The sequence below is a fragment of the Aplidium turbinatum genome, chromosome 1, assembly GCF_918807975.1.
Source record: "Aplidium turbinatum chromosome 1, kaAplTurb1.1, whole genome shotgun sequence".
Taxonomy (NCBI): domain Eukaryota; kingdom Metazoa; phylum Chordata; class Ascidiacea; order Aplousobranchia; family Polyclinidae; genus Aplidium; species Aplidium turbinatum.
Genome location: NC_137472.1, coordinates 45,995,287 through 46,022,279, shown reverse-complemented (window position 1 = coordinate 46,022,279; position 26,993 = coordinate 45,995,287). Strand labels below are relative to the sequence as shown.

The window sequence follows — 26,993 nt, the reverse complement described above, 5'->3', positions numbered from 1 at the left end:
TATCAGCTGTTTAGAAGCATATCAAACCATTTGATGCGGAAACATACAATTTTTCACAAAATTTTAGAAGGGGCCCGGGCCCCCTGGCCCCCCCCCCATAAATCCGCGCCTGGTTGACGCTATACGCTAAAAAAACGCGAAAACTTTACGGCGTAGCCTCAAGCGACAACTATCCAAAAAAATGTGGCCGTTAGCGTAAATAAATAGTCTACGGCGTAGAATTTGCGTCGTATACATACATATCTGCCTATTTCTGCACTACAAATTAGACCAAAACCGCTTTCAGATTGCAGCAATCAGCAAATGTTTGACCTAGGCCCAAACACTTTCCCAAATCAAATTGAGAACTGTCTGCAGTGCTGTAAATTCACTTCTGGTGAGCCTAGAATGACCAGTGAAACATCAATGGAATCGGGAAGTAATACTCTCTACCGCCATGTGACAAATAAAAGTTCAAAAAAGCAACCGCTTGATAGAGATAGTAAGTTTTGCGGTTCAAGAAATTTTAAGGTTGCGCAAGATTTGTTAAATGTCCATGATTAAACATCAATAAAAGTTTGTACACAACCTTTATATTCATAACATTGTCGATGAAGGAGGGCCCGAAAATAAATTGGTACCGGGCCCAAGAAATCCTGTCAACTAATGTCGACTTATAAATTACTCCTTTATCGAAATTAAAAATCGCAGAGTAGAAAATCAAAACCATATAGGGAAACTTCTTTTCTGTTCAAACAAGTTTCCCAGCAACAGAGAAGCAAATTGATCCAAGTGTAAGGCTTTTAATATCATTACATTGTGCTTGATCAACTTGGTTATTGTCAGAGGTGGGCAGTACCGAGTACAATTGTACTGCGGTACTGTACCGCGGTACTTTTTATCAGGGATATCTAAAGAAGGGGATACGAAGGCTTTTATTATGTCTGACAATAGAAGGGCTTTTGTTTATCGTAAATAATCTGTGTTTATCGTAAAATGACAATTGGCACCGATAGTAGTTTAATAAATCTTGTTATGATAACTTTTATTGCGCTATTAGAATCAGGTCTGGATATTCACAGCATGCTCATGGTTGCTTGTTAATTCAACTACCCATATACTTGGTTTACGTCTAGCCTACTGCAAAGGCTTTGTTAAAAAAAAACAGCTTACTGGTAACTTTTCAACTGTCTTTGTAAACAAGTATTCTTTAAATATGCTCTATGTAACATTTGCTAACTGTTTTTTGTAGCTCATTGTACCAGTTGCACTACAAAACTTTCTCTAATTAAAAAAAGAACCACATGTTTAAAGCACTACAAACTACCGCCCTGGTAGTGTCATGAGAATAAGGCAATCGCTGCGAGCCTTCATATCCCCTTCTCTAGATATCCCTGCTTTTTATGTACCGGTACCGCAGTACTTTTTATGTACCGGTTCCGCGGTACTTTTTGAAATTTGTACCGGTTGCCTAAATACCCAGTACTTTTTTGGTCAAAATACCTGGTACTTTTTTTTCAACAATGTTAACTCCTTAACGATTTTTATCAAAGTTACAACTTTCTACTTGACAAAATACGTATAAAATTACTCGAGTAACGTTACTTTGGCATAAAACTAAACAAGTGAAAGTAGAAAGTAAACAAAAATAAAACTACTCAAAAAGTACTAGCTACTGAACATTGCTACTTAACATAAAAGTAAAAAGGAATTATAGTGTCACTGTCTTTTATTTTTTGCAAGTTGCTTTTACGTTTATTCTAATTTTTATGCTAATTGCAAGCCAGTCCATTTTAGATGGATACCAGTTTTTTTGTTTTATTGCTACTTAAGTAACAGTACTACTTTCATTACTTTACACCTCTAATGTTGAATGGCCTTTACTTCCAATAGCTTTCTATACGGCATGTTGGGTTGGCCCTTAACTATAAGTCTATAAACTAACAAGTATTAATATGCCTCGCAAGTATGGAAGCCAGAACTGAGGTTAAGAGTCTGCAGAAACCTTTTATTACTATTAATATGCCTACCTTCAATTTAAGCATTTGTACTGAGCAAAATCAAGAGGCTTGTGACTTTATTTTTCGATCTGTTCCATTCAGCTTTGCGTGCCTACCAAAGGGCTGGTTGAGCAGTCTTTGTGTAGAATATGAACATCGTCATGGTGCGTTGCTGTTACTTGTTAATATAATTGGGATGGAGATGAATCGCATTTGTGGTTTTAAATGTAAGATTATTTCGATTACAATCACAAAAAAAATTCATATAAAGATCTATTTGTCTTTTCCACATATTTTAATAGCATTTCACATACCGTATAAAAAGTTTTACATGAAATGGTTATATGCATGGCACTGTAAGTATATTATAGCCCCTTCCTCATTTATACCTTTAACCTGTGTAGAACTTAGTGGATGAAGCTGTGATATTTAATATGTTAACACAATATCACTGTTAATGAGAATATTTAAAGTTGATATCTGGTCTGTGTTGAGCACATGTACGAGTAAGTGTTTTAATTTCTGACCATCACAGAGAAAACAATACATGCCAAACATAGTGGAGGTCTAGAACAAGGTAAAAGTGACAAAACACGAATGTTAAGACATAAGATTGTATGGACTTGAGGTCAAAATAGCGTGAAAAGTTAAAAATGTGGCATGGTCAGTTGGTCACAACACTGAGCCAGTTAACTTATTCAAACTATCAAGATTTGAGTGTACTTAAAGCCATTGTTGATTGCCTGACTGTACAAATGAATAAACTAAGTTAACAATGAATCAGGAAAAAAATTACACTAACTATTGACTATTAATTATTATTCATATTTAATTTCTGTTTAACTCCCTTTCATGCCAACCGTTTTGCTGTACATAATTAATGTAAAATACGTTGCTTTTTCTTACCATATTGAAACTGACTGTTGGTGAACTCAGATGATTCATTTCATGTCAAGTTCAAAATCACACCATAAATCAAAGTGCAAATTTGTGCATCAACATCGTTGCACACAACAAAGGGAATGAATCAGTGACATTTGAGTTATATTTTTGTATAATATATTAATACGCAGTATTTAATGTAGGAGTTTTTGGAATTTGAGTAGCTAGCTGATGGACATAAAACATATTACAGTAATTTTTGATTCTGCAGAATAAACTCTTAAGCTTTGGAATTAAAAATATATATATATTCAATTTTTATAGTTAGTTTAGGTGATTTCTGTTTAAATAATGTCGAAAATGGGAAAGCAAACAACAAAAAGCAATGTGTTTGCGTGAGTATATTTCTGTGGATAAGCTTTATTAAACTTTTGATTGCATGATTAATAAATGAGTAAAATCTATAGTTTGTATTGAAAATTATCGGGTGTCACGCTTTAAAAGCATCATGGAATGATTGACTTTCAATGGTTGATATCATGATTGATTACACTGGTCTACAAATTTCAACTTTTTTTTTCAGGTTTGGGTTTTGACAACTGATTTTGGCTAATTTTGGGGTGCTGAATCCGAAAATGAACTCAGATTTTCTCTATCACATTAAGTTTTCTTTCTATCGTTGCCATTATTTTATGAAATTGACCAATTTTTACCCTTTTTAGTGCAGTAAAATGTCAAATATAATTATTTTCTGACAGCTATAAACTTTCAAACATAGAGATATTTTTACACTAAATTTATAAATTGGTTCAGATTTCCTCTAAAATAAAAAAAAATCCTGTTATGATAATCGTAATAGGACATAGTGGAGATTGGTAGCGTTGAGTTTTTCCATGCTGGCTTGAACTCCCTGTCTTGGCTTCTCAGGCTTTATCTGTGGGTCAGCTGCTATCTCTGTGCAGTCTGTGCAGATGGAATATCGCAGGAAGACAGCTGGTGGGAGTAGATTTGACTTAGTAATAAATTCTTGCTTAGTAAGGAAGATTTATTTAGAAGTTTCATAAAGCACATGTACAATTGTACATTGTACAGACCAACATCAGAGTTCAAGCTGAAAAGTGGTTTGTAGAAGGAAAAGGTATTTTCATACTTTATAAGTTTGAGTTCAAGTCGGTTAGAGTTTTTGGTATAGTGGTGTTTCTGTGGAAAAACTTGCTCTTAGAAAACTACTAACAAAGAAAGGTTATATTTGATCTCAAGCTATGTCTGCTTCCAGCAAAAGAAGAAAATGTTGTAATGATCCAGATGTATTTTGTTACATTTGTGGATGCTTCATGTTGAAGTCTCAACAATGCAATATTACCACGTTTGTAAAAAGGGCATATCTTGCTTACTTTAAAGTCAAGTTGGGGGACCAGGACAAAAACTGGGCTCCTCATAAAGTGTGCAAGACCTGCGTTGAATGTCTGAGAAGTTGGTCGCAAGGAAAAGGTTCACAAATGAAATTTGGAATACCCATGATTTGGAATACCCATGATTTGGAATACCCAACGAAATCATGTTGACGATTGTTATTTTTGTCTTGTTAGTGTGAAAGGGAATAACAAAAAGAGTTAACATCGTTTGAAATATCCAAATCTGGATTCGGCATTGCGGCCAGTTCCTCACAGTGATGAAAAACCACTGCCAGTATTTACATCACTTCCACAACTACACGAAGAGGCTATTTCTTCTTCAGAAGCATCATTTAGTGAAGGAGAAAGTGAATTTTTTCAACCAGCACCCGAGGATCTGTCAGACAAGCCTTCCCAGTTTAATCAGATGGAATTAAATGATTTAGTGAGAGATTTGTATTTGCCTAAGCAATCTGCAGAGTTATTGGCATCAAGGCTACAGGAAAGGAAACTTCTCAAAGCTGGTACAAGTGTGACATTTTATCGCAAACGAGAAGAAGAACTGCTTCCATATTTTGCTTCCCACAATGATTTCGTTTATTGCAACAATATAGAAGGGCTTCTTCTAGAAATGGGATTACCACAGTATGATGCAGACGAATGGAGACCTTTCATTGATAGCTCCAAACGAAGTTTGAAGTGTGTTCTACTTCACAATGGTAACGTGTACGGTTCTATTCCGATAGGACATTCGGTGACAATGAAAGAAAAGTATCAGAACATCAAAACCGTTCTTGAAAAGTTAAAGTACCATGAGCATGGTTGGCTCACCTGTGTAGATTTAAAAATGGTGAACCTTTTGCTGGGGCAACAAAGTGGCTACACCAAATACCCATGTTTCCTATGCTACTGGGACAGCAGGGCCAAGGATCAGTACTGGAACAAAGAAGAGTGGCCTCCAAGGCTCACCTTGACACCTGGAGACAAAAATATCATACGTGATCAGTTAGTTGATATCAAAAAGATCCTCTTGCCTCCTCTTCACATCAAACTTGGTCTCTTGAAACAATATGTAAAAGCTTTGGATCATAAAGGAGAGTGTTTTAAGTATATATGTTATGCTTTTCCTGATCTCAGTGATGAGAAAAAAAGAGCTGGGATTTTCAATGGACCACAAATCAGGCAATTGTTAAAGGATGAAAATTTTGTAAAATCAATGTTGCCATTCGAGGCTAGAGCTTGGAATGCTTTCGGTGCTGTTGTGAGAAATTTTTTGGGAAACAGAAAAGCAGAAAATTATAAGGATCTCTTAAGGGAGCTACTGCTTAGTTTTGAAGATTTGGAATGCAAGATGAGCATCAAAGTTCACTATTTGAAGAGCCATGCGGATGAGTTTCCAGAAAACCTTGGGAAAGTTAGTGAAGAACAGGGTGACAGGGTTTTTTTGACTGTTTCTGAACTCGCCCTGCCCAAGTCCCTTTGAGTCAATCTTTATTTTGGCACTTTGCTATTTCTGTGTGTGTCTTCAGAATTTCTGCACTCCATTGGAATGTCTATGTGCATATTGTGTGAACTGTAGGCTATAATTCAGATAATACCTTGTCACTGTCCTATCGACATGTTCGTCAGCATAATGTAGGGTTTGATGTTATTATGGTTGCTCTTTTGCATGCCTATTTTTTATTCCAAGGCATGAAATTTTAATAAAGACAACGCAATTTGTGTGAATATAATATAGAATGCTTGTTTGCTAATTAAAGCTAGATTTTTGCAGGTAAAACAGTGTTTATTGCATCAGAATTCCTTGTTTTGACAACAGAGGGAGGGCAAAAATTGATTTTTTTCAAAAATTAGGGATATTTCATATCTCAAAAACGTGATGTGATAGAAAAAATCTGAGTTCATCTTCGGATTCAGCGCCCCAAAATTAGCTAAAATGAGTTGTCAAAACCCAAACCTGAAATTTTGTGTAGACCAGTGTTATCTGATAAAGTTTTTGGCCACGTTTTATGACTGCACTCAAGTCTTGTTTATCCATAATTCAGATCAAGGACTACTCGCACAAGCAGCATCCTGAACACCGCAAGTCAAAGTCGCTTCGGCAAGAGAAGTGAGGTGAGCATTTCACAGAGCCGACGAAGCGTGACCATGAGCGAGGCACGAATGGGAGAAGGAAGATCAGCCGGTGGTGGTGGTGGACGCCTGGGCGTTACGGTCAGTATAGAAACACGTGCGATGCTTTTTATTTTGCTAATTGCCAACGTTTTCTCAGCGTTATTGTCTGCGTTTTGTGTTTGTACCTGCAGAAAACTGGAATGTCTTAGCTGTGTAACTTTTGAGTGTGACCAAGACTTTGAAAATTTTTCAAGACACCATTTCTCTTGGAAATGTGCCAGCAACAAATTACATTCCCTTTGCAGGGGCTATCTTTTGCTTGATTATTACTATTTTCCAGGTTTATGATGAAGATGGTAATGATGTCACACCAAAACCGCTGCAGGCCTTCGATGTGAGCAACCAAAAAAGTCACATATTTGGTAGCGACAACCAATCAGTGGCAGGAACACCAACTGATGCAATGTCGTTCACCTCTTTCTACCCCAATGCTACGGCCAGTTATGCTCAACCTTTCAGCAGGTTTTATATTTTTTCTCTGCATTAAACCACATATCTACCTGGAGTGAACAGTAGGCTATCGTAACTAAAATTTCTTCAAATGTTTTTTCATCAAAATATAAAGATTAGGGAAAGTATTCTTCTTCTCAGAAAGAAAAAAAGTAACAAGGAAATAATTAAACTAAAAACAATCTCCGCAAAAGAGTGTGGGATTTACCGTAGGCTGCTACTGATGCTGTGATGCTACTTCCCTACTCAAAATTGTTTCAAAAGCTTTTCAAGTTTATTTAGCGTTTGAAAACCTTAATTGTGTTCATGGACCATCACCTAATTCAGTGTACATTACCTCTCTGCAGATCTATCTACGGAAGCACTTCTAATCGGTCAGCGGTTTCAAAAAAGTCCTCTATTGAATCCAGCGGCGAAATCACAGAGTCCGGTCCAGAAGTTACGACTGGATTTGCAGGTATGCTGTGGGTTCAAGGATTGAGTAGCCTACAGGGTTGCATTTCTGGGGGGGCTCGTTCAAGCTTCCACTTTTCAGCTCTTCTGGCTGAACAACAACTTATTGACTGAACAAGTAACACTTTAACAGCTTTCTCACAAAAGAACTGCAAAAATATATACACGAACATAAGTTGGTAGCAATCGACATTTTCCGTGATAAGGTTCCATAGAGTTAGCTTAAATCTATCATGCAATCTACATGTATAGTAAATCAAACTTTTTATAAATAGGGCAATAAAGAACGGCATAAAAATTTTGTGGCTCTTTTGACATTTTAGATGTCTGCGTGTGATGTGACTCTTGCATTGAATAACCTTTCCCACCCATGTGCCTTAAAATTTAGGAAAGTGGGTAAAATTTTCAGTGTGCGTTGTGTTGCGTCCTCACATCGTGGTATCAATGCTCTGTGGAATAGTTTCCCCAGCATTGTATAAACACTTCACAACCCTCGCAGAAAGGAAGAATATTAGAGAAACAGATCGGGCCATATTCAGAGCCTCAGTGGTCTCTGCATCAAAATGACCACCAAGGAATTCGTAGAAGATCTGGCGCTTTTAAAAGATTGTCTTCGGCAATTATCGCTTTTGTCAGAAACTCTCCAGACTGAGAATATCAACTTTGTAGTAGCTAACGGTCACGTCAAATGGACTGTTAATTTTCTATTTCAAATGAAAAAGCTGTTCAAGAAGGAAAGCATTCGTTTGATGAAGTTGTTAACTTGAGTCCTGGAAGTACAAAAACTACTCCTTTAAAGGCATAACGTTGGACCAGTTCAAAGCTCGACGTAGAGACTATCCTTGTTTTGGTCGTAATCGGTTTATTCAAGCTTCAGTTGACAACATTAGAAGCAGGATGGTGGACACCAACAATGAAAATTCTGTGAAGAGTTTGGAATTTATTGTACCTGAGTTATGACCCGCTGTAATCGAAGTTCCATGGCAAAAAGGGGAGCAGATATTACGGAAAATAGAGGAGAGATTTCATGTCACCATTCTTATTTCCGATTTTCGATTGTACGTTGACCATCCTTGCCATACACCAGATGCGATGAAGTTGCTCAAGAATGTAGTACTAAACATGATTGCTATAAGTTCTGCTGAAGCCGAACGTGGATTTTCGCAAATGAAGTTGGTCATTACACCGCCAAGATCACGGCTGACCAACTGACTTGTTTCAGTAATGTTGTTCATCCGCAGGGGCGTTGACAGGGGGGATCTAGGTGGTCCATTGTTTCAGTAATGTTGTTCATCAGCATCAATGAACCACCTCCTCATACATGGAATGGCACTGCGGCAACTCAGAAGTGATTGCGGACTCATCGGCTGTGGAATGTGGATACTCAGGTTAAGCATTCTAAGCTGCCCACATTGAATGAACTCAGATGTGTGCAACAACTGTTTGCTGGCTAAAATTAAAGACTGTCGTAGTGCTTATAACTTAGCTTAGCCCATAAAACCAAAAACCTGACAGGCAGGCTATTTGTTTTTAGCCTATAATCTCGTTTGCACCAACTTGGAATATGCTTTTGCTGTATTTGGAGTTGTACTGTTCGTTAATAGCTAAATGAAATTTTAGTGTAACTGTCACATTGGCAGCTTATTGGTTCTTACTAGCAAAGCTGCTCATTTCAGGAGATGCATTTTCTCACTTTCCTACAGTCAATTTTTTTGCAAGTTTGCTTAGAATTAGCTCATTCAAATAAGTAGCCTACGATTGAGTTAAGAGATTGGAATTAGCTCATGCAAAGCGAGTTTTAAGTATAAGCCTACGCAGTAAAGAAAAAGCAAAGGAGATTGCAGTGTAGTAACCAAGCCAAATTCAAACTTATAATTTTATTTCGGATTCAACCACGTTTTGCTGCTTCTACCTTTTTCTGTACTTCAAGCTATGTTTTAGCGTGGGTTGTTTTTCTATATGATGTTCAGAAATAGAAACAAATTGAACAGTGTTTCTTTTTAAAAAAAGGTAAAGATTGTTGGCTCACCTACACCGATTACTTATACTTTGTCTATAACAACACAGCTTGGTGTTAATAGAGCCCCCCCCAAACAAAATGCTAGGAATACACCCCTGATTGAGTAGGCTACACATTGCTGCCTAAGCAAATAATTGACTTAATTTGGACCTTCGTTATAACTTTACTTAATAACTTCACAATTTTACAGACGTTATCACAGTTAGAAAAGAGGAGATAGAAGAGTTGACAGAAGATGATCTCAACAAACTGGTGGAAGTGATCCTGGAAGAAACAGACACCATGTGGATGTTTCAGCAAAAAGGGGTAGCAGTTTCAGAAGAAAATGAAGATGCTAAACTCGTACAGTAAGGAATGATAGCCTACCTTGTTGTATGAGCATGAACGTACTTATAACTTACATCTGATCTAGACAATAGACATGTAAATGGTGAACTAATTTTTTAAAGATAACTATTTTCGGATTTTGTCCCAGTTCCAGGGACAGATCAGATATGTAGGTCAGCCTTATGCTATTACTCAAACGGCTGTTGATGCACAATTTAAACCTTTTGTCACGTTTCTCCATTCACCGATGCTCTCGTAGGTTACGGTCTACCGTTAACTAGTAGCCTACATTTTGTTCTCGACACGTTGAAGAAATTTAAAGTGAAACATTTATGCAAGCAGTTTCCTGGTGATCAAAACAAGTGATATAACCCACACTTGTACTTCACGTTGTAGATGTATCGATCATTCTTGCTGCTTTGTTAACATTTTTGATCTTGGCCTACTTTGCTAGAAATTCAACTCTATACGGTACTGTAGCCTACTTTTATTTAGACAGAAAAACCAGCTGTATGAAGAACTCTGCAAAGCAAGAGAAGGAAATGATAGTTTTGCTGAACGAGGGATGCAGACTTTCAATGATGCACAAAAGCACAAAGACATCCAAGCTGAAAAGGTGTGAAATAGATCAAGTTTTTCTGACAATATTTATAGCCTCCTTTTTCAGACACCTAACTATTGCACGTAGTAACCAGTAACATTTTGTATTGTAATTTTCTCTCAATTGGTAAAGCTTAACTTAGAAACACAGGATACACTTTTCTTGATAGTTACATTGAAGATTGATGGAAACCAACTTATATTATCCCTATTTCATGTCATTAGGCCTACCACGTGGTAGTGTACTCGACCTGCCTGAAACTAGCAGGCAAGTTTCAACCTGCATACGTTCCTGCATTTCATTAGATGAATTAAATTGTTTATTTCACTTTTGATACGACGCAGGTTGGTTTGGTCGACGCTGCTGTCAACGTGACCTCCTGGGATATGTTTGATACGTTTGCAAATGCACTCCCACCACCCGCACCAGATTCACGGATGGAGACACCCATTGAAAGGGAAAGTCGAGCTGGAAAAATGACAAGCGAAGACAGCATGGGAACTTCGCGAGTTACAGGTCAGTAATTGGTCAAGTGTGGAAACCAAATCGGAAACTCAGTCATTATTTTACATTAATTCATGCCAGCAGACGTTGTATCAATGTAAAAAAAAAACTTAGTATATGCTGGCTTGGAATTCAGTTCAGACATTTGAGGAATGGCTCGTATCAAATAGAATTTCGAAATGAGACCATTTCTTCATCCTTCACGATCGATTTCAAGAATCATAAGACAATCATGTGAGAGTTTGTATTAAAATTAATTCACTGTGTTTCTAAGTTTAAATGATCAAAAACAGGAGGGCACCAGTGGCGTACGTTGACCATTTTTTGGGTGTTCACTTTTTTTCAACAGGCTTAAAACACACACTAGGTTTGTAGTTTGCTCAATTTCTGTTCAGATTATATCAAAGAGTCACTGTACAAATCAACCATGTGTTTGATACTTTCTGAAAGTGAACACCCAAAAAATGATCACCGTCCGCCACTGGAGGGCACACAACAACTGAGGCAGAACCTAAATGCTGTGACTTGAAAAGATTACGAAAGAGCAATCTGCAAGTGTTTCTTTAGACGAATTAAAAACGTAATTAAATATAAAAATAACAACTTTCTTTAGAAAAAGTTCTTTATAAAAACACGTACTGTCCCTGAAGTTGAGCACCAACAATACCTACGACATACACTGAGCATTGAGCAACAGTCGACTCTGCTGGCCGGATAAATTAAAAACCTAGCGATCTACATTCTACACAACAACACAGGCCTTTCCAACGAGTGAATCTATAATAATGATCGGTGGCCGATGTAATTTTATTTTCGAACTCTAGGCTAAATGTTCGTTATATCTGTTTGAAATTATATTTACGAGAAACCCAAATGCCAAAGTGTGATCACTGAAACTCAAATTACTGCAAAACAGTCAAAACACATGGTTTCACGTAAAAAAATCCGATAAAACCTAATAAGTTAATTTTAAAACATTTCTCTGTTACCAGTGTCGCCAGGTGTTCTTTGTATTTCCAACAAAAGAGGTAAACTCTAGTTGAAGATTCGCATGATGACATTACTGCAAAAGTAGCACAAAACCACACAAATGTGCAGTGGACAAAAATTATACTTAATAACTGCAACTCAGATTAGCAACTTACACTTACAATTACAATCAAGCGCAGCAGATTAGCCTCCAGCCAAATTGCACAATAGCGTGGTCTGTTTTTACAGGTCGCCAAGGCCGAAATTAATACAAGTGTGGTGAGTGCAAAGCGTAATTAACTTCGTGAGTTGTGAGTTAATGAAACTTTGAACTATTGGTCTAGGAATCCCGAAGTAACTGTATACATATATCCTACATGGTGCATTATACAACACATTCACGTCCCCCACATGAAATAAACCGTCATTATTAATTAAAGGAAATAAACAATTACGCAAAAAACACAATGAAAAACGTGATGAAGTTAATGTGGTGGAGGTAACCCGTAACATCCGTCAGAATATGCACTTGAATTGTATTTGTATATAGCAAGTTTCGCTGTATAATACTTTGTCAAGTGCAGGAATTTTTCAACAAAATTATAATCATGCCCAAACACTTTTAACACTGTCAAATTATCTATACATGGGATTAATGGAAAGTGAAGTAGTATGTCAATTGCGATATTTGGTGGTACTAATTAATCACATTAGTTGAATAATGTATGAAAAATCACCCTGTGGTTATTTCGTAAGCTCCTATCAAAGCGATATGATCTGAAGTCATTCTGCGATCTAATCGATGTCTCATGGGGTCGATGCCTTCGGGGGGATTACTGGTGTTGGGTTCCAAAAGCATGATCCCCTTCGCTTCAACGCTACAGACTTTTACGCGTTTGTCTGAACACAACTGAACGTCTAACCTCGACTCAGATAATGGTAGTCGAAGTAACCTATCGTAAACATGTTTATCACTAGGCCATGGTGAAAATGTTCCTATGTTCTTTTCTTCCTTCACAACTTCATCAGCCATCTGAGAAGAAATTACCAGCCGTGTCGGACATGCTTCCACGAAATTGCTTTTCATCAGTCGCTCTTCAAAATCAGAAATTTCGTCTTCAAATCGGTTTAAATCTCCCAAGATGATTGTGGAGATTGGAGGATTCGCTCTGCTGTTCCTCTCATTGATGCTGAAGAGAGAGTTTTGCTGGTTTCTCTTCACATCTCCCACAGGCATCACATGAGCTATTACGACACAAACCTAGATCAAAATAATTCGGGTGAATATTTTGTAATCTTTAAGACTTTTTCCATTTCAGTCTTAAAATTGAAATCAGCAAATGAAGAAACATTGATTACAGAATTTTTGCAATACACTTATGAAATTTGATCATGTTTATCGAGTTAGGGTTACCTGGGCGTCTGATTGTTTATGCTTGAGATAAACTACTCCTGCGCATCTCCCGTGAGGGTCTCCCTCCATTAAACAGTGAGTGGCTTGTAAGTTATTTTGTGTTAACCACAAATGTTCCCATCTGACTATCGACCACTGAAACAAGATGGAAGAGTGGTTACTTAGAACACGTGCAACGATATCTGCTGATCAGATTCCAAGAATTGTTAGTTTTCACTGGCTAAACGTCTAACCTCAGAATACCCAGGTAGGAAAACAATATCCACAAGAAAAAGATAAGTACATTAAAAATATATATAAACTATTCTTCGTGATGATATCCTTTTTTTAAATAAAGAGAAAATACCTTCAAACGTGTAGCATACATAATTCTTTAACGATTGTTCCTGGTTTTCTAGTAAGACTGACCTGTGAAGATATGCTAACGGCTAAGATATTGTTAAATGACATGGCACTGTCGTTATTTGCAAAAGCTTTCGCAGTATATCCTTTTTCTTCCAATTTTTCTATAACCTTTCTTACGTTTTCTACAAACCGCACCTGGAGAAGAGCAAAGGAAATATTATAATCAGTTCTTTTTTTTTGGGGGGGGGGGGGGGGGGGGATTCGTGAAATAACAACATCAGTTTAAATTTGTACCAAATGAGCTAGAAAACCTTGTAACAAATGCCTTGAAATCAATTGAAGTCACCTCATTCAAAATTTAACAACAAATTACAAAGTACTTGTTGCCTCCATTAATCAGGCAAACTGTAAATTGAAAAAGGCAGCAGATACTGCACCACCTAAGTACGTCATATAGGTACCTGTTAGAACACAAAATCGTATTTTACGCTTTGATGATGAGTGATTTAAAGTACGTTTGAGACAAAGCAAACCCAGAAGGAAACATATTACATTAAATGATTATCGACTTTCATGACTTTGATATTATAATATAATACAAACCTCATTAAATGCAATTACGTCCAGATTTCCTGAGTGATTTGGCAATTTACACAATATTTTAGCGATTCTTGAAGAAAAGGTGTATTCATTTCCTATTCCTTCCATCTCCAATAGCCTTTGACTGTGTATGTCGCAGCTGACATTTTGAGAATACAGAGTTATTTTAGCACACATTATCTCATCAACACCTTTTATTCTAAAAATCGATTTTACGTAAAACAGATCTGTAAAAATAATGTTACTGGGGTTTCAATAAGAAAATAATGTATGGGGTACTTGACTGATATAGCTTTGGCTCTGATGGAATATATGCTGCAAGTTACTGCAGATTCCAATTTCCGTAATCATTTACCCTTGACAATACACGTATCAGTAAGTATTAGGCTTCCGAAGAAATACCATATAGCACTTATCAAAAAAATAAAAGTTTTTTAATTTACTGTAGAAAGTCGAGCAAGCTTTGTGACAGCTTCGGTTATGGGAGATCACGATGGAGAATTCACTCCGGTTGCTGGAGATCTGTCAACTTTAACAGATGAAAGTGGTAAGATACATAACAAGTTCCCATAACTACACTAACATTCATTAAGCACAACTGATGGCAAGGTGTGTCTATAGCAGCTGTACTGCCAACCCCAACGTTTCTATTTATGAGGTAGTTGTTGACCTTTTTATGGAGAAAATTCAAACCTATGGTGAAAAGAGGGAAAAAATAAAGATGGAGAAACTGCATTAGAGAGGATATAGAAGTTGTGTGACGGAAAGAAGAGATTAGTCACTGTGGAAATAAAAATCCGCACCGGCGATCCTAAAGCGTGACAATAAAGCCGCGGTATCATCGTATAACACAGTGTTATTATTGTTGTCCTTTCTTGTAATCATTGAGTGCCAACGGATCTTAGTCTCTGTGTAGTTGAAAACTACCGAACAAAATAATGTCAGCTTGTAGCGCTGCTAGTAAGCAAATAATTTTTCATTGTGAAATGAATGGAACCTTAAATTCGTGAGGTAACCGAAGTGCAGCACAGTTCCTATTGTAGTTGGCATCTTCCTTTTCCGTATATTTCTTTATTTTGCTTCAAACAAACCTTGGCATTGTTAAATAACATACATTAGAATTTCTGTTTCGTCCATTTTGGCGAATGATGAAGAAAACTACATGATCCCATTCCATTGCTTCCAGTAATAAAGGTAAAGGGGGTCCCATACTTGATTCAAGTGTCGGGTATGAGAAGATAAGGTTCTCATTGTAGTAAGCCTTCGGCACTAAGGAGAGTAGGGTGGCCAGTTCCTTTCTCTCGGTCGCTTTTACTTCAGCAACTACGCCCACCCAATTTATTACACCCTGGGTAGAGGTGAGCGGTGTTTTCAACAACCAGCTGAAACTTCCAGTAATAGAATCGGCTAATGTTGTTAGTTTTTGTTCATAAAAATTGTTGATTTATGCAGGTGAGCATCCATATTGGGAGATAATAAGCAACGGAGACAGTATCAAGCACCAACTTGTCATCATGGAAAGGGTTGTGACGGAAAACATTTATCAATCAAGACAAGCAGCTTACAGAGGAATGGAAATATTAACAGGTTAGTTTTTCCACTAATCCATTGCACACTTAGTGTCAGAATACCTACTGTGATTATACGTGTGTTAGACTTGTACTTCTGTGGCAGATCCTGACAAAGAAAATTCTGAAGCTGAGGAGACACAAGGAAGCACACCACCGGTTATTATGTCTTCGATCGGGCCTACCCTGGACAGGCTCTGGTCGTACGGTTGTAGTATAACCAAAGTAAGTCAAATTTACGGTACCTCCATTAATTTATACTGCGTTGTGCACATCAACTTCTGATGAGCTGTTTTGCTGGTGTCAATCATATCTTTTCACAACTTCAATCAAGATTGTATGAAGTTGTCACTGAAAGATTGTATCTCATTGTGTCTCATCTATTATAGTAATGTGATTCTAATCTGTGCAGTAAATCGATCACTCATCAGGTCCATTGCATATCAACACATCTGCTTCTCCAATAGGGTAGAAACGTGTCCAGCATGGCTTGGAACAAGTTGAACTCAGATATTCTTGCTGTTGCGTACGGACCATTCGGTTTCACAGAGCAGGCTCGATCAAAGGGAGGCTTGGCGTGTTGTTGGAATCTAAAAAACCCCGAGGTGAGATGTCAGCGTAGTCTTCATCGCCAATCATCAGATTTACCAAAACGTAAAATTTTAGCAACAATGTAACATTATAAATTACAGTCGCTTGTTCTATTAGCGCTCTGGTAACAGCTCAACCATAATCTGTACTAAACATGTTTTTGTTTAGAAAAAGACAGCATTGCGTTGCTGGCATTCATGTGTTGCAAAGCAGTTTGTTAATGAAATTCATGTGTTCAAGTAGTTGCAAAAATAGCATCATCTTAAATTAATCACCGTATTATTTTTAGTATCCGGAAAGAGTGTTTCACACAAAGTCCAGCGTCACGGCAATTGACTTCAGCTCTTCCAGTCCAAACTTGCTTGCTGTGGGTCAATACGATGGAACCGTTTGCATTTACAACGTCAGGAACACCGTGGATGCTTCCGCTGTAGACAGCTTGTAAGTTCAAAACGTAGAAAGTAATTTCTTCAGTGAACTGGTGAAAAATCCTTCAGAAAAGTTATATAGCTGCTCTCTAAAAAGGCTTGAAGAGCTCAAACAACAATACCTCAAACTCGTACTTTGCCAGCTCTCACGTGCTGTTCGACTACAGTTATAAGAATATCAATATGCAATAATTATCGTACTGTATCTAAGCTGCAGTCCATACAATTGTAGTGATTGTCCTGGAAAGCACTCCAGCCCCGTGTGGCAATTGTGTTGGATCGAGCGGGAAAAAGGAATGGGTGATGAACGCGGAGAAACTCTCGTATCCATTTCAGCGGACGGCCGCATTGTACAGTGGTCAATACGCAAAGGATTTGAATGCAGCGGTAAATGGATGAGACTTTTGTTTGACGTTGTGGTGCTGCTTTGGTAGTTTAGAAGCATAAAAAAGTTTCAATGAAGGTGATAAATTCTATCAAACGTCGATTTGTATTAAGATTTGATGAAACTAAAAAGATCGGGAAACAGCAACCCTCAGAGAAAGAAAGACAAAGCTGAAGCGTTCATATCACGCCAAGCGCCTGGAATGTGTTTTGATTTCCACCAAAAGGTAATTTTGAAGAAAAAATGTCAGAAATTTAAATGAAGTCACTCCGGCGTCTAGAGCTGATCTGCTGCGACAAAGGGCAATTTATAAGCAACAAACATCACCTCATGCAATATAACTCTAAAGTATGGGTTATTATCTCAAAAACAAAATAAATTTTACTAAGCCCCATACAGTATATTTGTAATTGTTTTGATTCAATTAACATGTGATGCATCTTACATTTTTACAGGATACAAACATGTACATGGCGGGCACTGAGGAAGGACTCATTCACAAGTGCTCTTGCTCTTACAATGAACAGTTTTTAGACACGTACTCAGGTCACACCGGGCCGATCTACAAAGTAAAATGGTCCCCGTTTGCGCCGAATGTGTTTTTATCCTGCAGTGCTGACTGGAGTATAAGGTAGATTATATTAAATTAAAATACAGAAGTTTCGTATTTTTGTCTACATTGCGCCAATGGCGGATCCAGGTGAGGGGACCCCTAAAACACAGAAAAGTAACTTCATTTATGGTGTATTTGCAAGGTTGGATTAATTTAGACGTACACATTATTGTGTTCTGTTGAAGTTGCTCCTACTAAAGCTAATTACTGGATCTGCATTGCGCATGTAATGGGTGAATGGTCAGGCGATTAACAACAGTCTACATTTTCTAGTGTGTGGAAAATTCTTAAAACCTATTCGTATACTTTAGAAAGTTTAGAGCTATTTTATTCGTAAATTGTTTAATCACTTATTGATTTCAACTTAGATTGTGGACACAACAACAGCTCAAGCCAGTACTGAACTTTTTTTCGACAACGAAAGTTGTGCATGACATCTCCTGGTCTCCTTACTCGCCTACAGTATTTTGTGCGGTTAACGAAGGAGCTGTCGAAGTCTGGGACCTCAATTCGAACACGTAAGTTTACTTCAAACAACAATTTACTCGACCCAGGCACAGTACATGACAAAGTAAATTTCTTAGAAGTCGTCTGCTCTTCAACAGACACTGTTAAACGAAGCTACACGTGGAAACTCTAGGGAGGTGTAAGAAGAATTGGCATGAAGTCTTGAGTAACTTCAAAAATTGTAAACATATATACCAATGTCATGCTTTAATACTTGTATACCACAGTTGTCACACCGTTTGATCACTAATATATCATGATTCCATGGATTATGCCTTTAGCAGCCCAGAATGTTCATCGGTTTTTTTAAAGCATGCACAGAAAAAATACATTCTAGCGATGTAGATTTAGCGGGAATGATTAATGATTATATAAATCCGATACTACTGGTAGCTTAATCGTGGTAGTGAATAGTGATGTGATATTATAAGTGCAAGGAGAAATGGTTTTATCACACAGTCCATTTACAGGTTGGATCCCTTGATCTTGCATTTGGCAAGTCCAGGAATAAAACTTAGTTGCTCAATATTTTCGAAAAATTCCAACAGCATACTGGTTGGCGACAGCGACGGACAGGTGTCAATCTATCAACTTCGAAATGTAAATCCACCAGTTATGGAAAAGGTACTTCAACCCTCACTTTCTAACATCCAAAATATTCAGTTAGCAAATTTGATATTTAAAAATTTTCGGCGTGGGACAACTCAGCAATTACATTTCAGCTACTGCCAAGTGAACAAATGAGATTTACGAGCTCACGTAGGACGTGCTTGGTCATCGCTTGTCAAACTCATTCTGCTGACTTTTGACTTTCCAAGGTTGCTCAGTTCACAACTGCTGACTTGTAAAAGACTCGCTTAAAAAAACTTCTGAATGCCAAAAGGCTAGGCCTACGTAATTTTCAGGGGCTGCTACTATTCGGTGAGTCCGATTCGGTGAGAGCCTTTTTCGATGAGAGCCTTTTTCGGTGAGAGCCCTATTCGGTGATTTTTTTGAATTTTTTTTTGAAAATTATTGTGTACCGTAGCCTAATTAAAACCCCTAACCCCAAAACCCCTAACCTCAAACCCAAAACCCCCAAAAAACCCCAAACCCTATCCCCTATAACGGCAATGATAATTAGGCTACGGCGCGCAATAATTTAAAAAAAAAACTCACCGAATAGGGCTCTCACCGAATCGGGCCATTCCGTAATTTTCAAGCATATTTCACACAAAGCGTTTTACGTCAAACCTTACACTTAAAGTAAGAATTGAATTTATTTCTTTGTGCACGGTTATTTATGCTTATAAGCTGTAGGTTACAATTACAGTAGCCTACTACAGTAGCTCATAGAAATTTCAAATCGAACTTGCATTATTTTTTCGAGTATTATAATGCTAGAAAATTAAGAGTTCAATGAGATCTTGTTAAACTTTCTTAATCTAAATAAAATATCACACCTATCCAGTATCCACGTATCAATTTATCTAATATCCACTATATCTAAACGTCCTCTTTGTACTTATTCTGGGTATAAAATTTTGATGATCCCATTCCCATCAATGCTGAAACTGATTTTATTTCTTGCAGAAAACCAACTTGCTAACAAAAATTGTTGAAGCTACACTTGCAAACCAAACAGAACACAAGCATGGAGAGAAGAAAGTGTAGATCTACGAGTTGTATCTCAGTTTTAAAAGTGTTTCTTCAATGAAATCATGTAAAATAATATTATTTCCTTATCAAGAATTCGTTTTCTATGAACTTTAGTTATTTAGATTATGCTTCTTTTTTATCGTCAAATTTATTTGTTTGCATTTCGTGTTTTGTTTGATGAAATATCAATTGCACTTTAATACAGAAAATTTGGATTATTGATTTTGCATATGTGACAGTTTTGGAACCAAAAAAGGAATGCTACAAGATTGTTCTTCAAAGTAAAAGTCATTCAACTTACCGGTATTTCGTTTTTAGCAGCATGATTGATTGATCGTAGCTTACTTCACAATGTAGATACTAACGACCTGTTTAAGCCTGATACTGCGAGTTTGCTGTGGTAATAGCGGATTGCACTTAGCTTTCGGAACTTTCAAGGAAGACCCAAGAAAACGTGGAAAAGGCAAGTTGAGGAAGAAAGCAGCATGGTGGGCTTGACAAGAGAGGGCGCGTTAGACAGATCGATGTGGAGGCAGGGTTTGAAAGCGATTGCGTCATTTGGAGGTGAATCCGGCCACCCTCGGTAACGGGGATATCACCGGATTAAAACTGGACTACTACTACTTCGGAACACAGTTCCCTAAATCCTTATTCATGTGTTACAACGAATATCTTTGATATCGGATATCTTTGACTAACCGTCTCAGTACAAACAACACAGTATGCAAGAACAAAGTAGTAAAGGCAATGTTCAAGACGGAAATCATTAGCTCCGTTCTCATACCTTGTGCCAGCAGCAAATATGCTAGTCATCATATCCAGGGAATGCAACGATATACAATCCGTCACCACGTTGTAACACAAGAATCTTCTGGTAAGAGCACAATTATTTTACTCAAGGAAAATAGGATAGGAAGGCAAGAAAGTCAGTTTTTATGCAAATCTTCATGTATGTCAATACGTAAAGATTTTAGGGAAGTCATATACCAATGTCGTTCAGACGTTATCCCGGATAAGTGACAAAAGAACGCGAGATACGCGTGTTTCCGCGGGTTTGATACTATACTGACGACATTGCATTCCTATTTTCCATTAGTGCCAGAGATAGAAACAGATTGCATGTGGTGGTAGATGTCATTAATGACTAATTCTTTCAAGTTGTATCCATACTTAACGCCTGGTAGATGATGACTTAGATTAAACAGAAAAGGTTGTGGAAAGAATAAAAAAAAACACACGACCTAATATCAACTCGATAAATGAAGTTCCTGAATGCTCACTAAACTTATATACTATTGGCTAATGACCAAGGAAAATATAAAAGCACAATGACATACAAATGCTTTGTGAAAACATTTTGTGAACAAGTATAAGTTTTTGCTCTGAGACACAGCTTGTGAGCACTGAGCAGGGGTCTGCTATTATTCGGTGAGTTCCTAACCTCTAACCCCTAACCTTAAAACGGCAATGATAATTAGGCTACGGTACTTGATAATTTAAAAAAAAATTGAAAAAATCCCACGTTAAGGGATCGGACTCACCGAAACTGGCCATTCCGGTGAGCAGAACATGACAACAACAAACTGTGCTTGCGGCAAACTACATAGCAAAGCAGCTGTTCATCACCTCTCATGTGAGATAGATTTAGGGCATGTCATAGAAATATAATCAAAGGAACTTTGTCCTATACCAATATTAGGGTGGCTCTTATTTGGCAAAAAATGAAAAAAATTTGAATTTTGTGTGGGACACCCTTTGAAAAGGTGAGGTTGTCAGAAAAAATAACTCCTGCAAAAAAATTTTTGACTTTGAAATTGATTTAGAGGTGGCCCTCCCCCCCTAAAGTTTTGCGCCCTCCTCCCAAATACCAAATCTGCATATCTCAAAAACTGTTTGAGCTAAAGATACGGTTTTTGTGTCAAAAGATGCAGAAAGCATGATTTCCTATCTGCTTTCTGAACAGTGATTGCGTCTATCTGGATTAGAAAAGCAGTTATTTAGAAAAAACCTGTTTTCGGTATTCTAGCACAAAACAGTGCTAAACAAGTATTGTGGCCCAAGCTATTCAATAAACAAAGTTCATAAACTAACCTGTAAAACTGGTAAAGTAATAAACGAAATAAGTATTCCTAAACTTTTATGCATTCATGAATAGCTAAAATGCCCGTTTTTTGTCATATTCCTTGAAGAAACTCCTGAGTGTGGAATCTGCTTTCAAGCTTCAGGTGCTATGCATTGCACTTGTTGGAAGGCGAAGGCGATTTATGCAAAAGCTTGGTCTGCATTTATGGTATCTGTCTGAAGAAATGGTTGAACTAGCCTTGTTTGACTCTCGATTGTCTGTGGAAAGTAACAAGGTAATGGTGGCAACCATGTTAAATGAAACAGCAGAACGTCCACCAAGGAGACGAAGCATCAAAGTAGATGCGTTTCTTAGCAATAAGGGTCTAGAACAGTATTGCACCTCTAATTCAAAATGGCTTCAGCTGTTGGGTGAAGATGAAGCAATAATTAGACTTTCAAAGGATCCTGCTCATTGGACTGAAGATGGTGCATTTATTCAAGCTTTACACATGGCGAAGGGACTTTCAGTAGTCAATGACAGAGCAGAGAGAGGAGTTGCTCTCAGTCTAATCCCGGATTTTAACAAACTCTCAACTGAAGATGAGTACCAACTTCAGTTTCTTTTGCAAGTTGTTACTGAACACAGGAAACTGTTGAATCCAAATTCCAACAAGAACAATATTGTCGATTCTTCTTTGTTTAAACCTTCTTTGTTACTCCAGGGGTCAAGGGGCTCTATCTTTTACCACCCTTGGGCAGTGCCGATGTGGTTTAGATGCTTGAGCAGGTGTCGAGTAGCAATTGCATTGATTCGTCATCCAGTTCAAGCAGACCACGCACACCATTTGGCACAGTTACAGATGGTGTGGTCTGTGGTTTGTTCCTCTATGCCACACTCACAGATTGCGGATGGAGCCATCCCCAATTTGTGCATGTTTGAGCGGAATAGTCTGACTCCAGTAGCCCAGCACGCAGGCGGTTGTGCCACACCCAGGCCTTCCTTGGCAAATTATGCATTCTGGTTGGATGGGGGCTGGTGTCGGAGATAAAACTTTAGAGCCTTGAGGAGTTCTTCTTCCTCTCTGAGCTCTATTTGTTGTCCTCCCAGGTAGCCGCGCTGATGGATTGGTTTTCAGCGGTTTTCATCAGGAGTTGTGCGTCACATACAAATGGGTGTCTCGATTTCAGTTGGCGAGGATGCTCGATTGCTCGCTCACAGACTTGTAGAGACTTGAGTGGAGCAAGTGGTTGGGGTTCGTAATGCCGAGAAAGAGACAGGATGGCTTCTTCGCGACAAAACTCAGCTGGTTGGTTGCCTGCAAGGACAGGGAAATTGTCCGATTGTGTACAATGTGTAGGTCGCAGACATCCTGTCACGATACGCAAGGCAATATGTAAAATATTGTCGATAATATCGCTTCTTGCAGTACTGACCAGAATTACATTTTGAAATGAATATCGTTACCAGTGTTCCCTCTAAGGTGCAAAAATTAAGAAAAAAAAACGAAATTTTGTAGACGGTTTCGTGGTCACAAAAAAGGTTGTAAAATCAAGATTTGGTCAAATGCGTTTTTTCTAAATAACTGCTTTTCTACTCAAGATAGATGCATTCAATGTTCAGAAAGCAGATAGAAAACCATGTTTTCTGCATCTTTTAACACAAAAACCGTATCTCTAGCTCAAGTGGTTTTCGAGATACGCAGATTTGGTATTTCGAGAGAGGGCACAGAACTTTAGGGGGGGAGGGCCACCTCTAAATCAACTTCAAATTTAAAAAAATTTTGCAAGAGTTATTTTTTCTGACAACCTCACCATTTGAAAGGGTGTCCCATGCAAAATTCAAAAACTCAATTTTAAGAGCCACCCTAACCAATATAGTATACATCCCATTTGCTGACTCAACAATAAGTTACTAAGAACAAACATTTATTGCTCAATGGCATGCTGTTATAAACGATGAACTCAATTAAAAATTGTGAACTAAAAAATACACACTCCAGATTTGAGAATGCTTTCACAGCAAATAGGCCTGTAATGGAAATAATGTGTAAAGCAAAAAAGGGGCTTTATGAGCAAGAAGCTGCAAGATCAAGCGGCGCAAGTTCAATTCTCGGGGTGTGCGCTTGAGCAACGCTCGTTAAGGACTGCTCTCCATTCAGCGGCATCTAGTGGATGGAATAGTTCCCCGGCAACAACACTTCAACAATCGGAAACTGCACTCTGTCAATCTCGGTGACCGGGCCTGGGTCAGTGATTAAAAGCCTCTACAAGTATGCGAAACTGCCAGGATTAAGCTCTGCAAGAAACTTTCCCAGTCCGAGGATAAAGATTCAATCAATCAATCAATCATGTAAGCACTTTCCAGCTAAAAATGAATACAGCTTAGGCTTAGCCGTTGTTTTTCTTCTAATAAGACACTTGAAAAAAGACAAATCAAATCTTGATCCTTGACAGGTGTTAGGGCACTGTCCGGTTATACCTCCATCGTATGCACATAGTTAAAAACACCAGTGACATGACATCACTGCTCAGTGCTCTTGTTATGGGAGAATAAACTTGCTCAATCTGCCTGATAATGTAATTTGAAAAAAGTGTAACATAAAATATGTAATGTTGGCATTAACTTAAAGCTATTCTTAACAAAACCCATTGAAAGCCTTTTCAAAAAGAGAAAAAATATGTACCAAATTAAGTCAAACTACTAAAGGCATCGTCAAAAAAGATAAAAGTGTTTAAAGTTTAAAAAAGCCAGAAAAAAATCCCTTGTGGTTTGAAATTAAACTACAAAAAGTTCCAAACATCAAGGAAAATACAATGAAACTACCTTTTTGTTGAACACGGAAGTCTTCCAATCACACTATTTAACTCATCATCATTTTGTTCCTTCCTCGTATGGAGGGTTGGATACAATGCGCTATTGTTCTCTACCATGAGCTGTGCGTACTGCACTTTCATAAGTTAATTTTGTCTATTTTGTGATGTTTGTTGTCCAAATCATTCTTGGTCTGCCTTTATTTCTTTTACCGTTTATCGTCCCTTCTATGATCTTTGTAACAAGTTTTGCCTTAATATTGTGTGTTCGAAATACTTCAATTTTCCTATTTTGACTATTTGTAAGGGAATTTTGCTTGAATTGAATTTGAATTGAATTTTGTAAGTACCAAGCTCAAAATAGGGCAATGGAACAAAAAATTCAAAAAAAATGGTAAAAGCCAAAATAACAAAATGACCATCATAAAAAGAGTTTTGCAAAATTATTTTTCATATTTTCTATGATCATTCTTCTCATGCTGTTTTATTTTTTCGGCTCTCTAAAGTCCATATCCAGTTTACAGCAATATTCCGCTATCCTTTAGTTATTAATCAATCATTTTATTTTTCGTGCTAACGCGTCCGGGACGAAAAAGATATGGTACTAACTACAAAAATTGATATAGATCTTCCAGCACATTAATGAATGGGAAAAGGTGGTAAAACCTTGAAAAGTTTAAAACGTGCCTGAATGGAAAATCATGTAGTAGGCTAGGTGCTCTTCCACAAGACGCCCTGTGGTCAACCAGACAAAATGATGACGTCACACACATTGGAATGGACTATTATAAAGGAAGAAAAGCGGGGTGAAATTGCAATAAAACACACCAGAAGGAAATTGTCTCCCATTTATTCATTTGTTGTTCAATTTAAAGAAATTTGCAATCGTTGAAAGGCACAAGCATGGATCTAACCAACTAAGTTAATACCAAGTCCCAAAATACTACTAGCTCCATCTGGTGGCCACCTAAACTTGACCAAATTCAAACCATTATCAAAAGTTTATTTGCAATGATAAACACATTAAACGACAACCAAATAAAAGAACATGTTACTCTTTATTGAAGGGCTAACTTTCATTTTTATATCTTATTCAATATGCGCGCAATCGTTGTTCGAAGACAGCCCCCCAACGAAGCTTTTGGCCAATGCATTTCAATGGCGAATCGATCGTCTTCCAGTTCACGCCCTGCATGTTCACGATAATTAATTGTCTCCCATTTATTCACTTCTTGCTCAATTTCAACAGATTTGCTATCGTTGAAAAGCACAAGCATAGATCTAACCAACTAAGTTATTACCAAGTCCCAAAATACTACTAGCTCCATCTGGTGGCCACTTAAACTTGACTAAATTCAAACCATTATCAAAAGTTTATTTGCAATGGTAAACACATTAAACGACAACCAATTAAAAGAACATGTTACTGTTTATTGAAGAGCTAACTTTCATATTTATATCTTATTCAATATGCGCGCAATCGTTGTTCGAAGACAGCCCCCCAACGAAGCTTTTGCCCAATGCATTTCAATGGCGAATCGATCGTCTTCCAGTTCACGCCCTGCGTGATCAATGGCGAATCGATCGTCTTCCAGTTCACGCCCTGCATGTTCACGATCATTAATTGTCTCCCATTTATTCATTTCTTACTCAATTTCAACAGATTTGCTATCGTTGAAAAGCACAAGCATAGATCTAACCAACTAAGTTAATACCAAGTCCCAAAATACTACTGGCTCCATCTGGTGGCCACCTAAACTTGACCAAATTTAAGCCATTATCAAAAGTTTATTTGCAATGATAAACACATTAAACGACAACCAAATAAAAGAACATGTTACTGTTTATTGAAGGGCTAACTTTCATTTTTATATCTTATTCAATATGCGCGCAATCGTTGTTCGAAGACAGCCCCCCAACGAAGCTTTTGACCAATGCATTTCAATGGCGAATCGATCGTCTTCCAGTTCACGCCCTGCATGTTCACGATAATTAATTGTCTCCTATTTATTCATTTCTTGCTCAATTTCAACAGATTTGCTATCGTTGAAAAGCACAAGCATAGATCTAACCAACTAAGTTATTACCAAGTCCCAAAATATTACTAGCTCCATCTGGTGGCCACCTAAACTTGACCAAAATCAAACCATTATCAAAAGTTTATTTGCAATGATAAAAACATTAAACGACAACCAATTAAAAGAACATGTTACTGTTTACTGAAGGGCTAACTTTCATTTTTATACCTTATTTACTAAATGAGCAATCGTTGTTC

At 37.6% G+C, this 26,993-nt stretch overlaps 2 protein-coding genes across 2 annotated transcripts; one reads left to right on the top strand and one right to left on the bottom strand.

Moving 5' to 3' along the window:
* The first annotated feature begins 3,133 nt into the window (after positions 1 to 3,133).
* Positions 3,134 to 20,055, top strand: LOC145770358 (dynein axonemal intermediate chain 4-like). The gene is made up of 18 exons (XM_082581982.1): positions 3,134 to 3,256; positions 6,301 to 6,469; positions 6,711 to 6,892; positions 7,228 to 7,337; positions 9,544 to 9,700; positions 10,176 to 10,296; positions 10,626 to 10,797; positions 14,562 to 14,660; positions 15,566 to 15,700; positions 15,788 to 15,906; positions 16,149 to 16,286; positions 16,562 to 16,713; positions 16,933 to 17,087; positions 17,199 to 17,311; positions 17,541 to 17,716; positions 18,067 to 18,216; positions 18,676 to 18,829; positions 19,778 to 20,055. The coding sequence occupies exons 1-18, from the start codon at positions 3,213 to 3,215 to the stop codon at positions 19,856 to 19,858; spliced, it is 2,427 nt and encodes an 808-aa protein (XP_082438108.1). The 5' UTR covers positions 3,134 to 3,212; the 3' UTR covers positions 19,859 to 20,055.
* Positions 11,022 to 14,330, bottom strand: LOC145770365 (uncharacterized). The gene is made up of 4 exons (XM_082581993.1): positions 14,117 to 14,330; positions 13,577 to 13,708; positions 13,169 to 13,303; positions 11,022 to 13,015 (listed from the first exon to the last, which is right to left on the bottom strand). Exons 1-4 carry the CDS (start codon positions 14,288 to 14,290, stop codon positions 12,488 to 12,490), a joined length of 969 nt encoding a protein of 322 aa, XP_082438119.1. The 5' UTR covers positions 14,291 to 14,330; the 3' UTR covers positions 11,022 to 12,487.
* Positions 20,056 to 26,993: the final 6,938 nt, after the last annotated feature.

Bases quoted from the DNA above. Each gene is read 5' to 3' on its own strand.
- LOC145770365 (XM_082581993.1), bottom strand. From the start codon at position 14,290: ATGTGTGCTAAAATAACTCTGTATTCTCAAAATGTCAGCTGCGACATA. The intron at 13,709-14,116 runs GTTTGTATTATA...GCTCTTCTCCAG, and splicing joins ACGTAATTGCATTTAATGAG to GTGCGGTTTGTAGAAAACGT. The intron at 13,016-13,168 runs GTAACCCTAACT...ATTTTGATCTAG, and splicing joins ATAAACAATCAGACGCCCAG to GTTTGTGTCGTAATAGCTCA.
- LOC145770358 (XM_082581982.1), top strand. From the start codon at position 3,213: ATGTCGAAAATGGGAAAGCAAACAACAAAAAGCAATGTGTTTGC. The intron at 7,338-9,543 runs GTATGCTGTGGG...ACAATTTTACAG, and splicing joins AGTTACGACTGGATTTGCAG to ACGTTATCACAGTTAGAAAA. The intron at 16,287-16,561 runs GTGAGATGTCAG...TATTATTTTTAG, and splicing joins GGAATCTAAAAAACCCCGAG to TATCCGGAAAGAGTGTTTCA.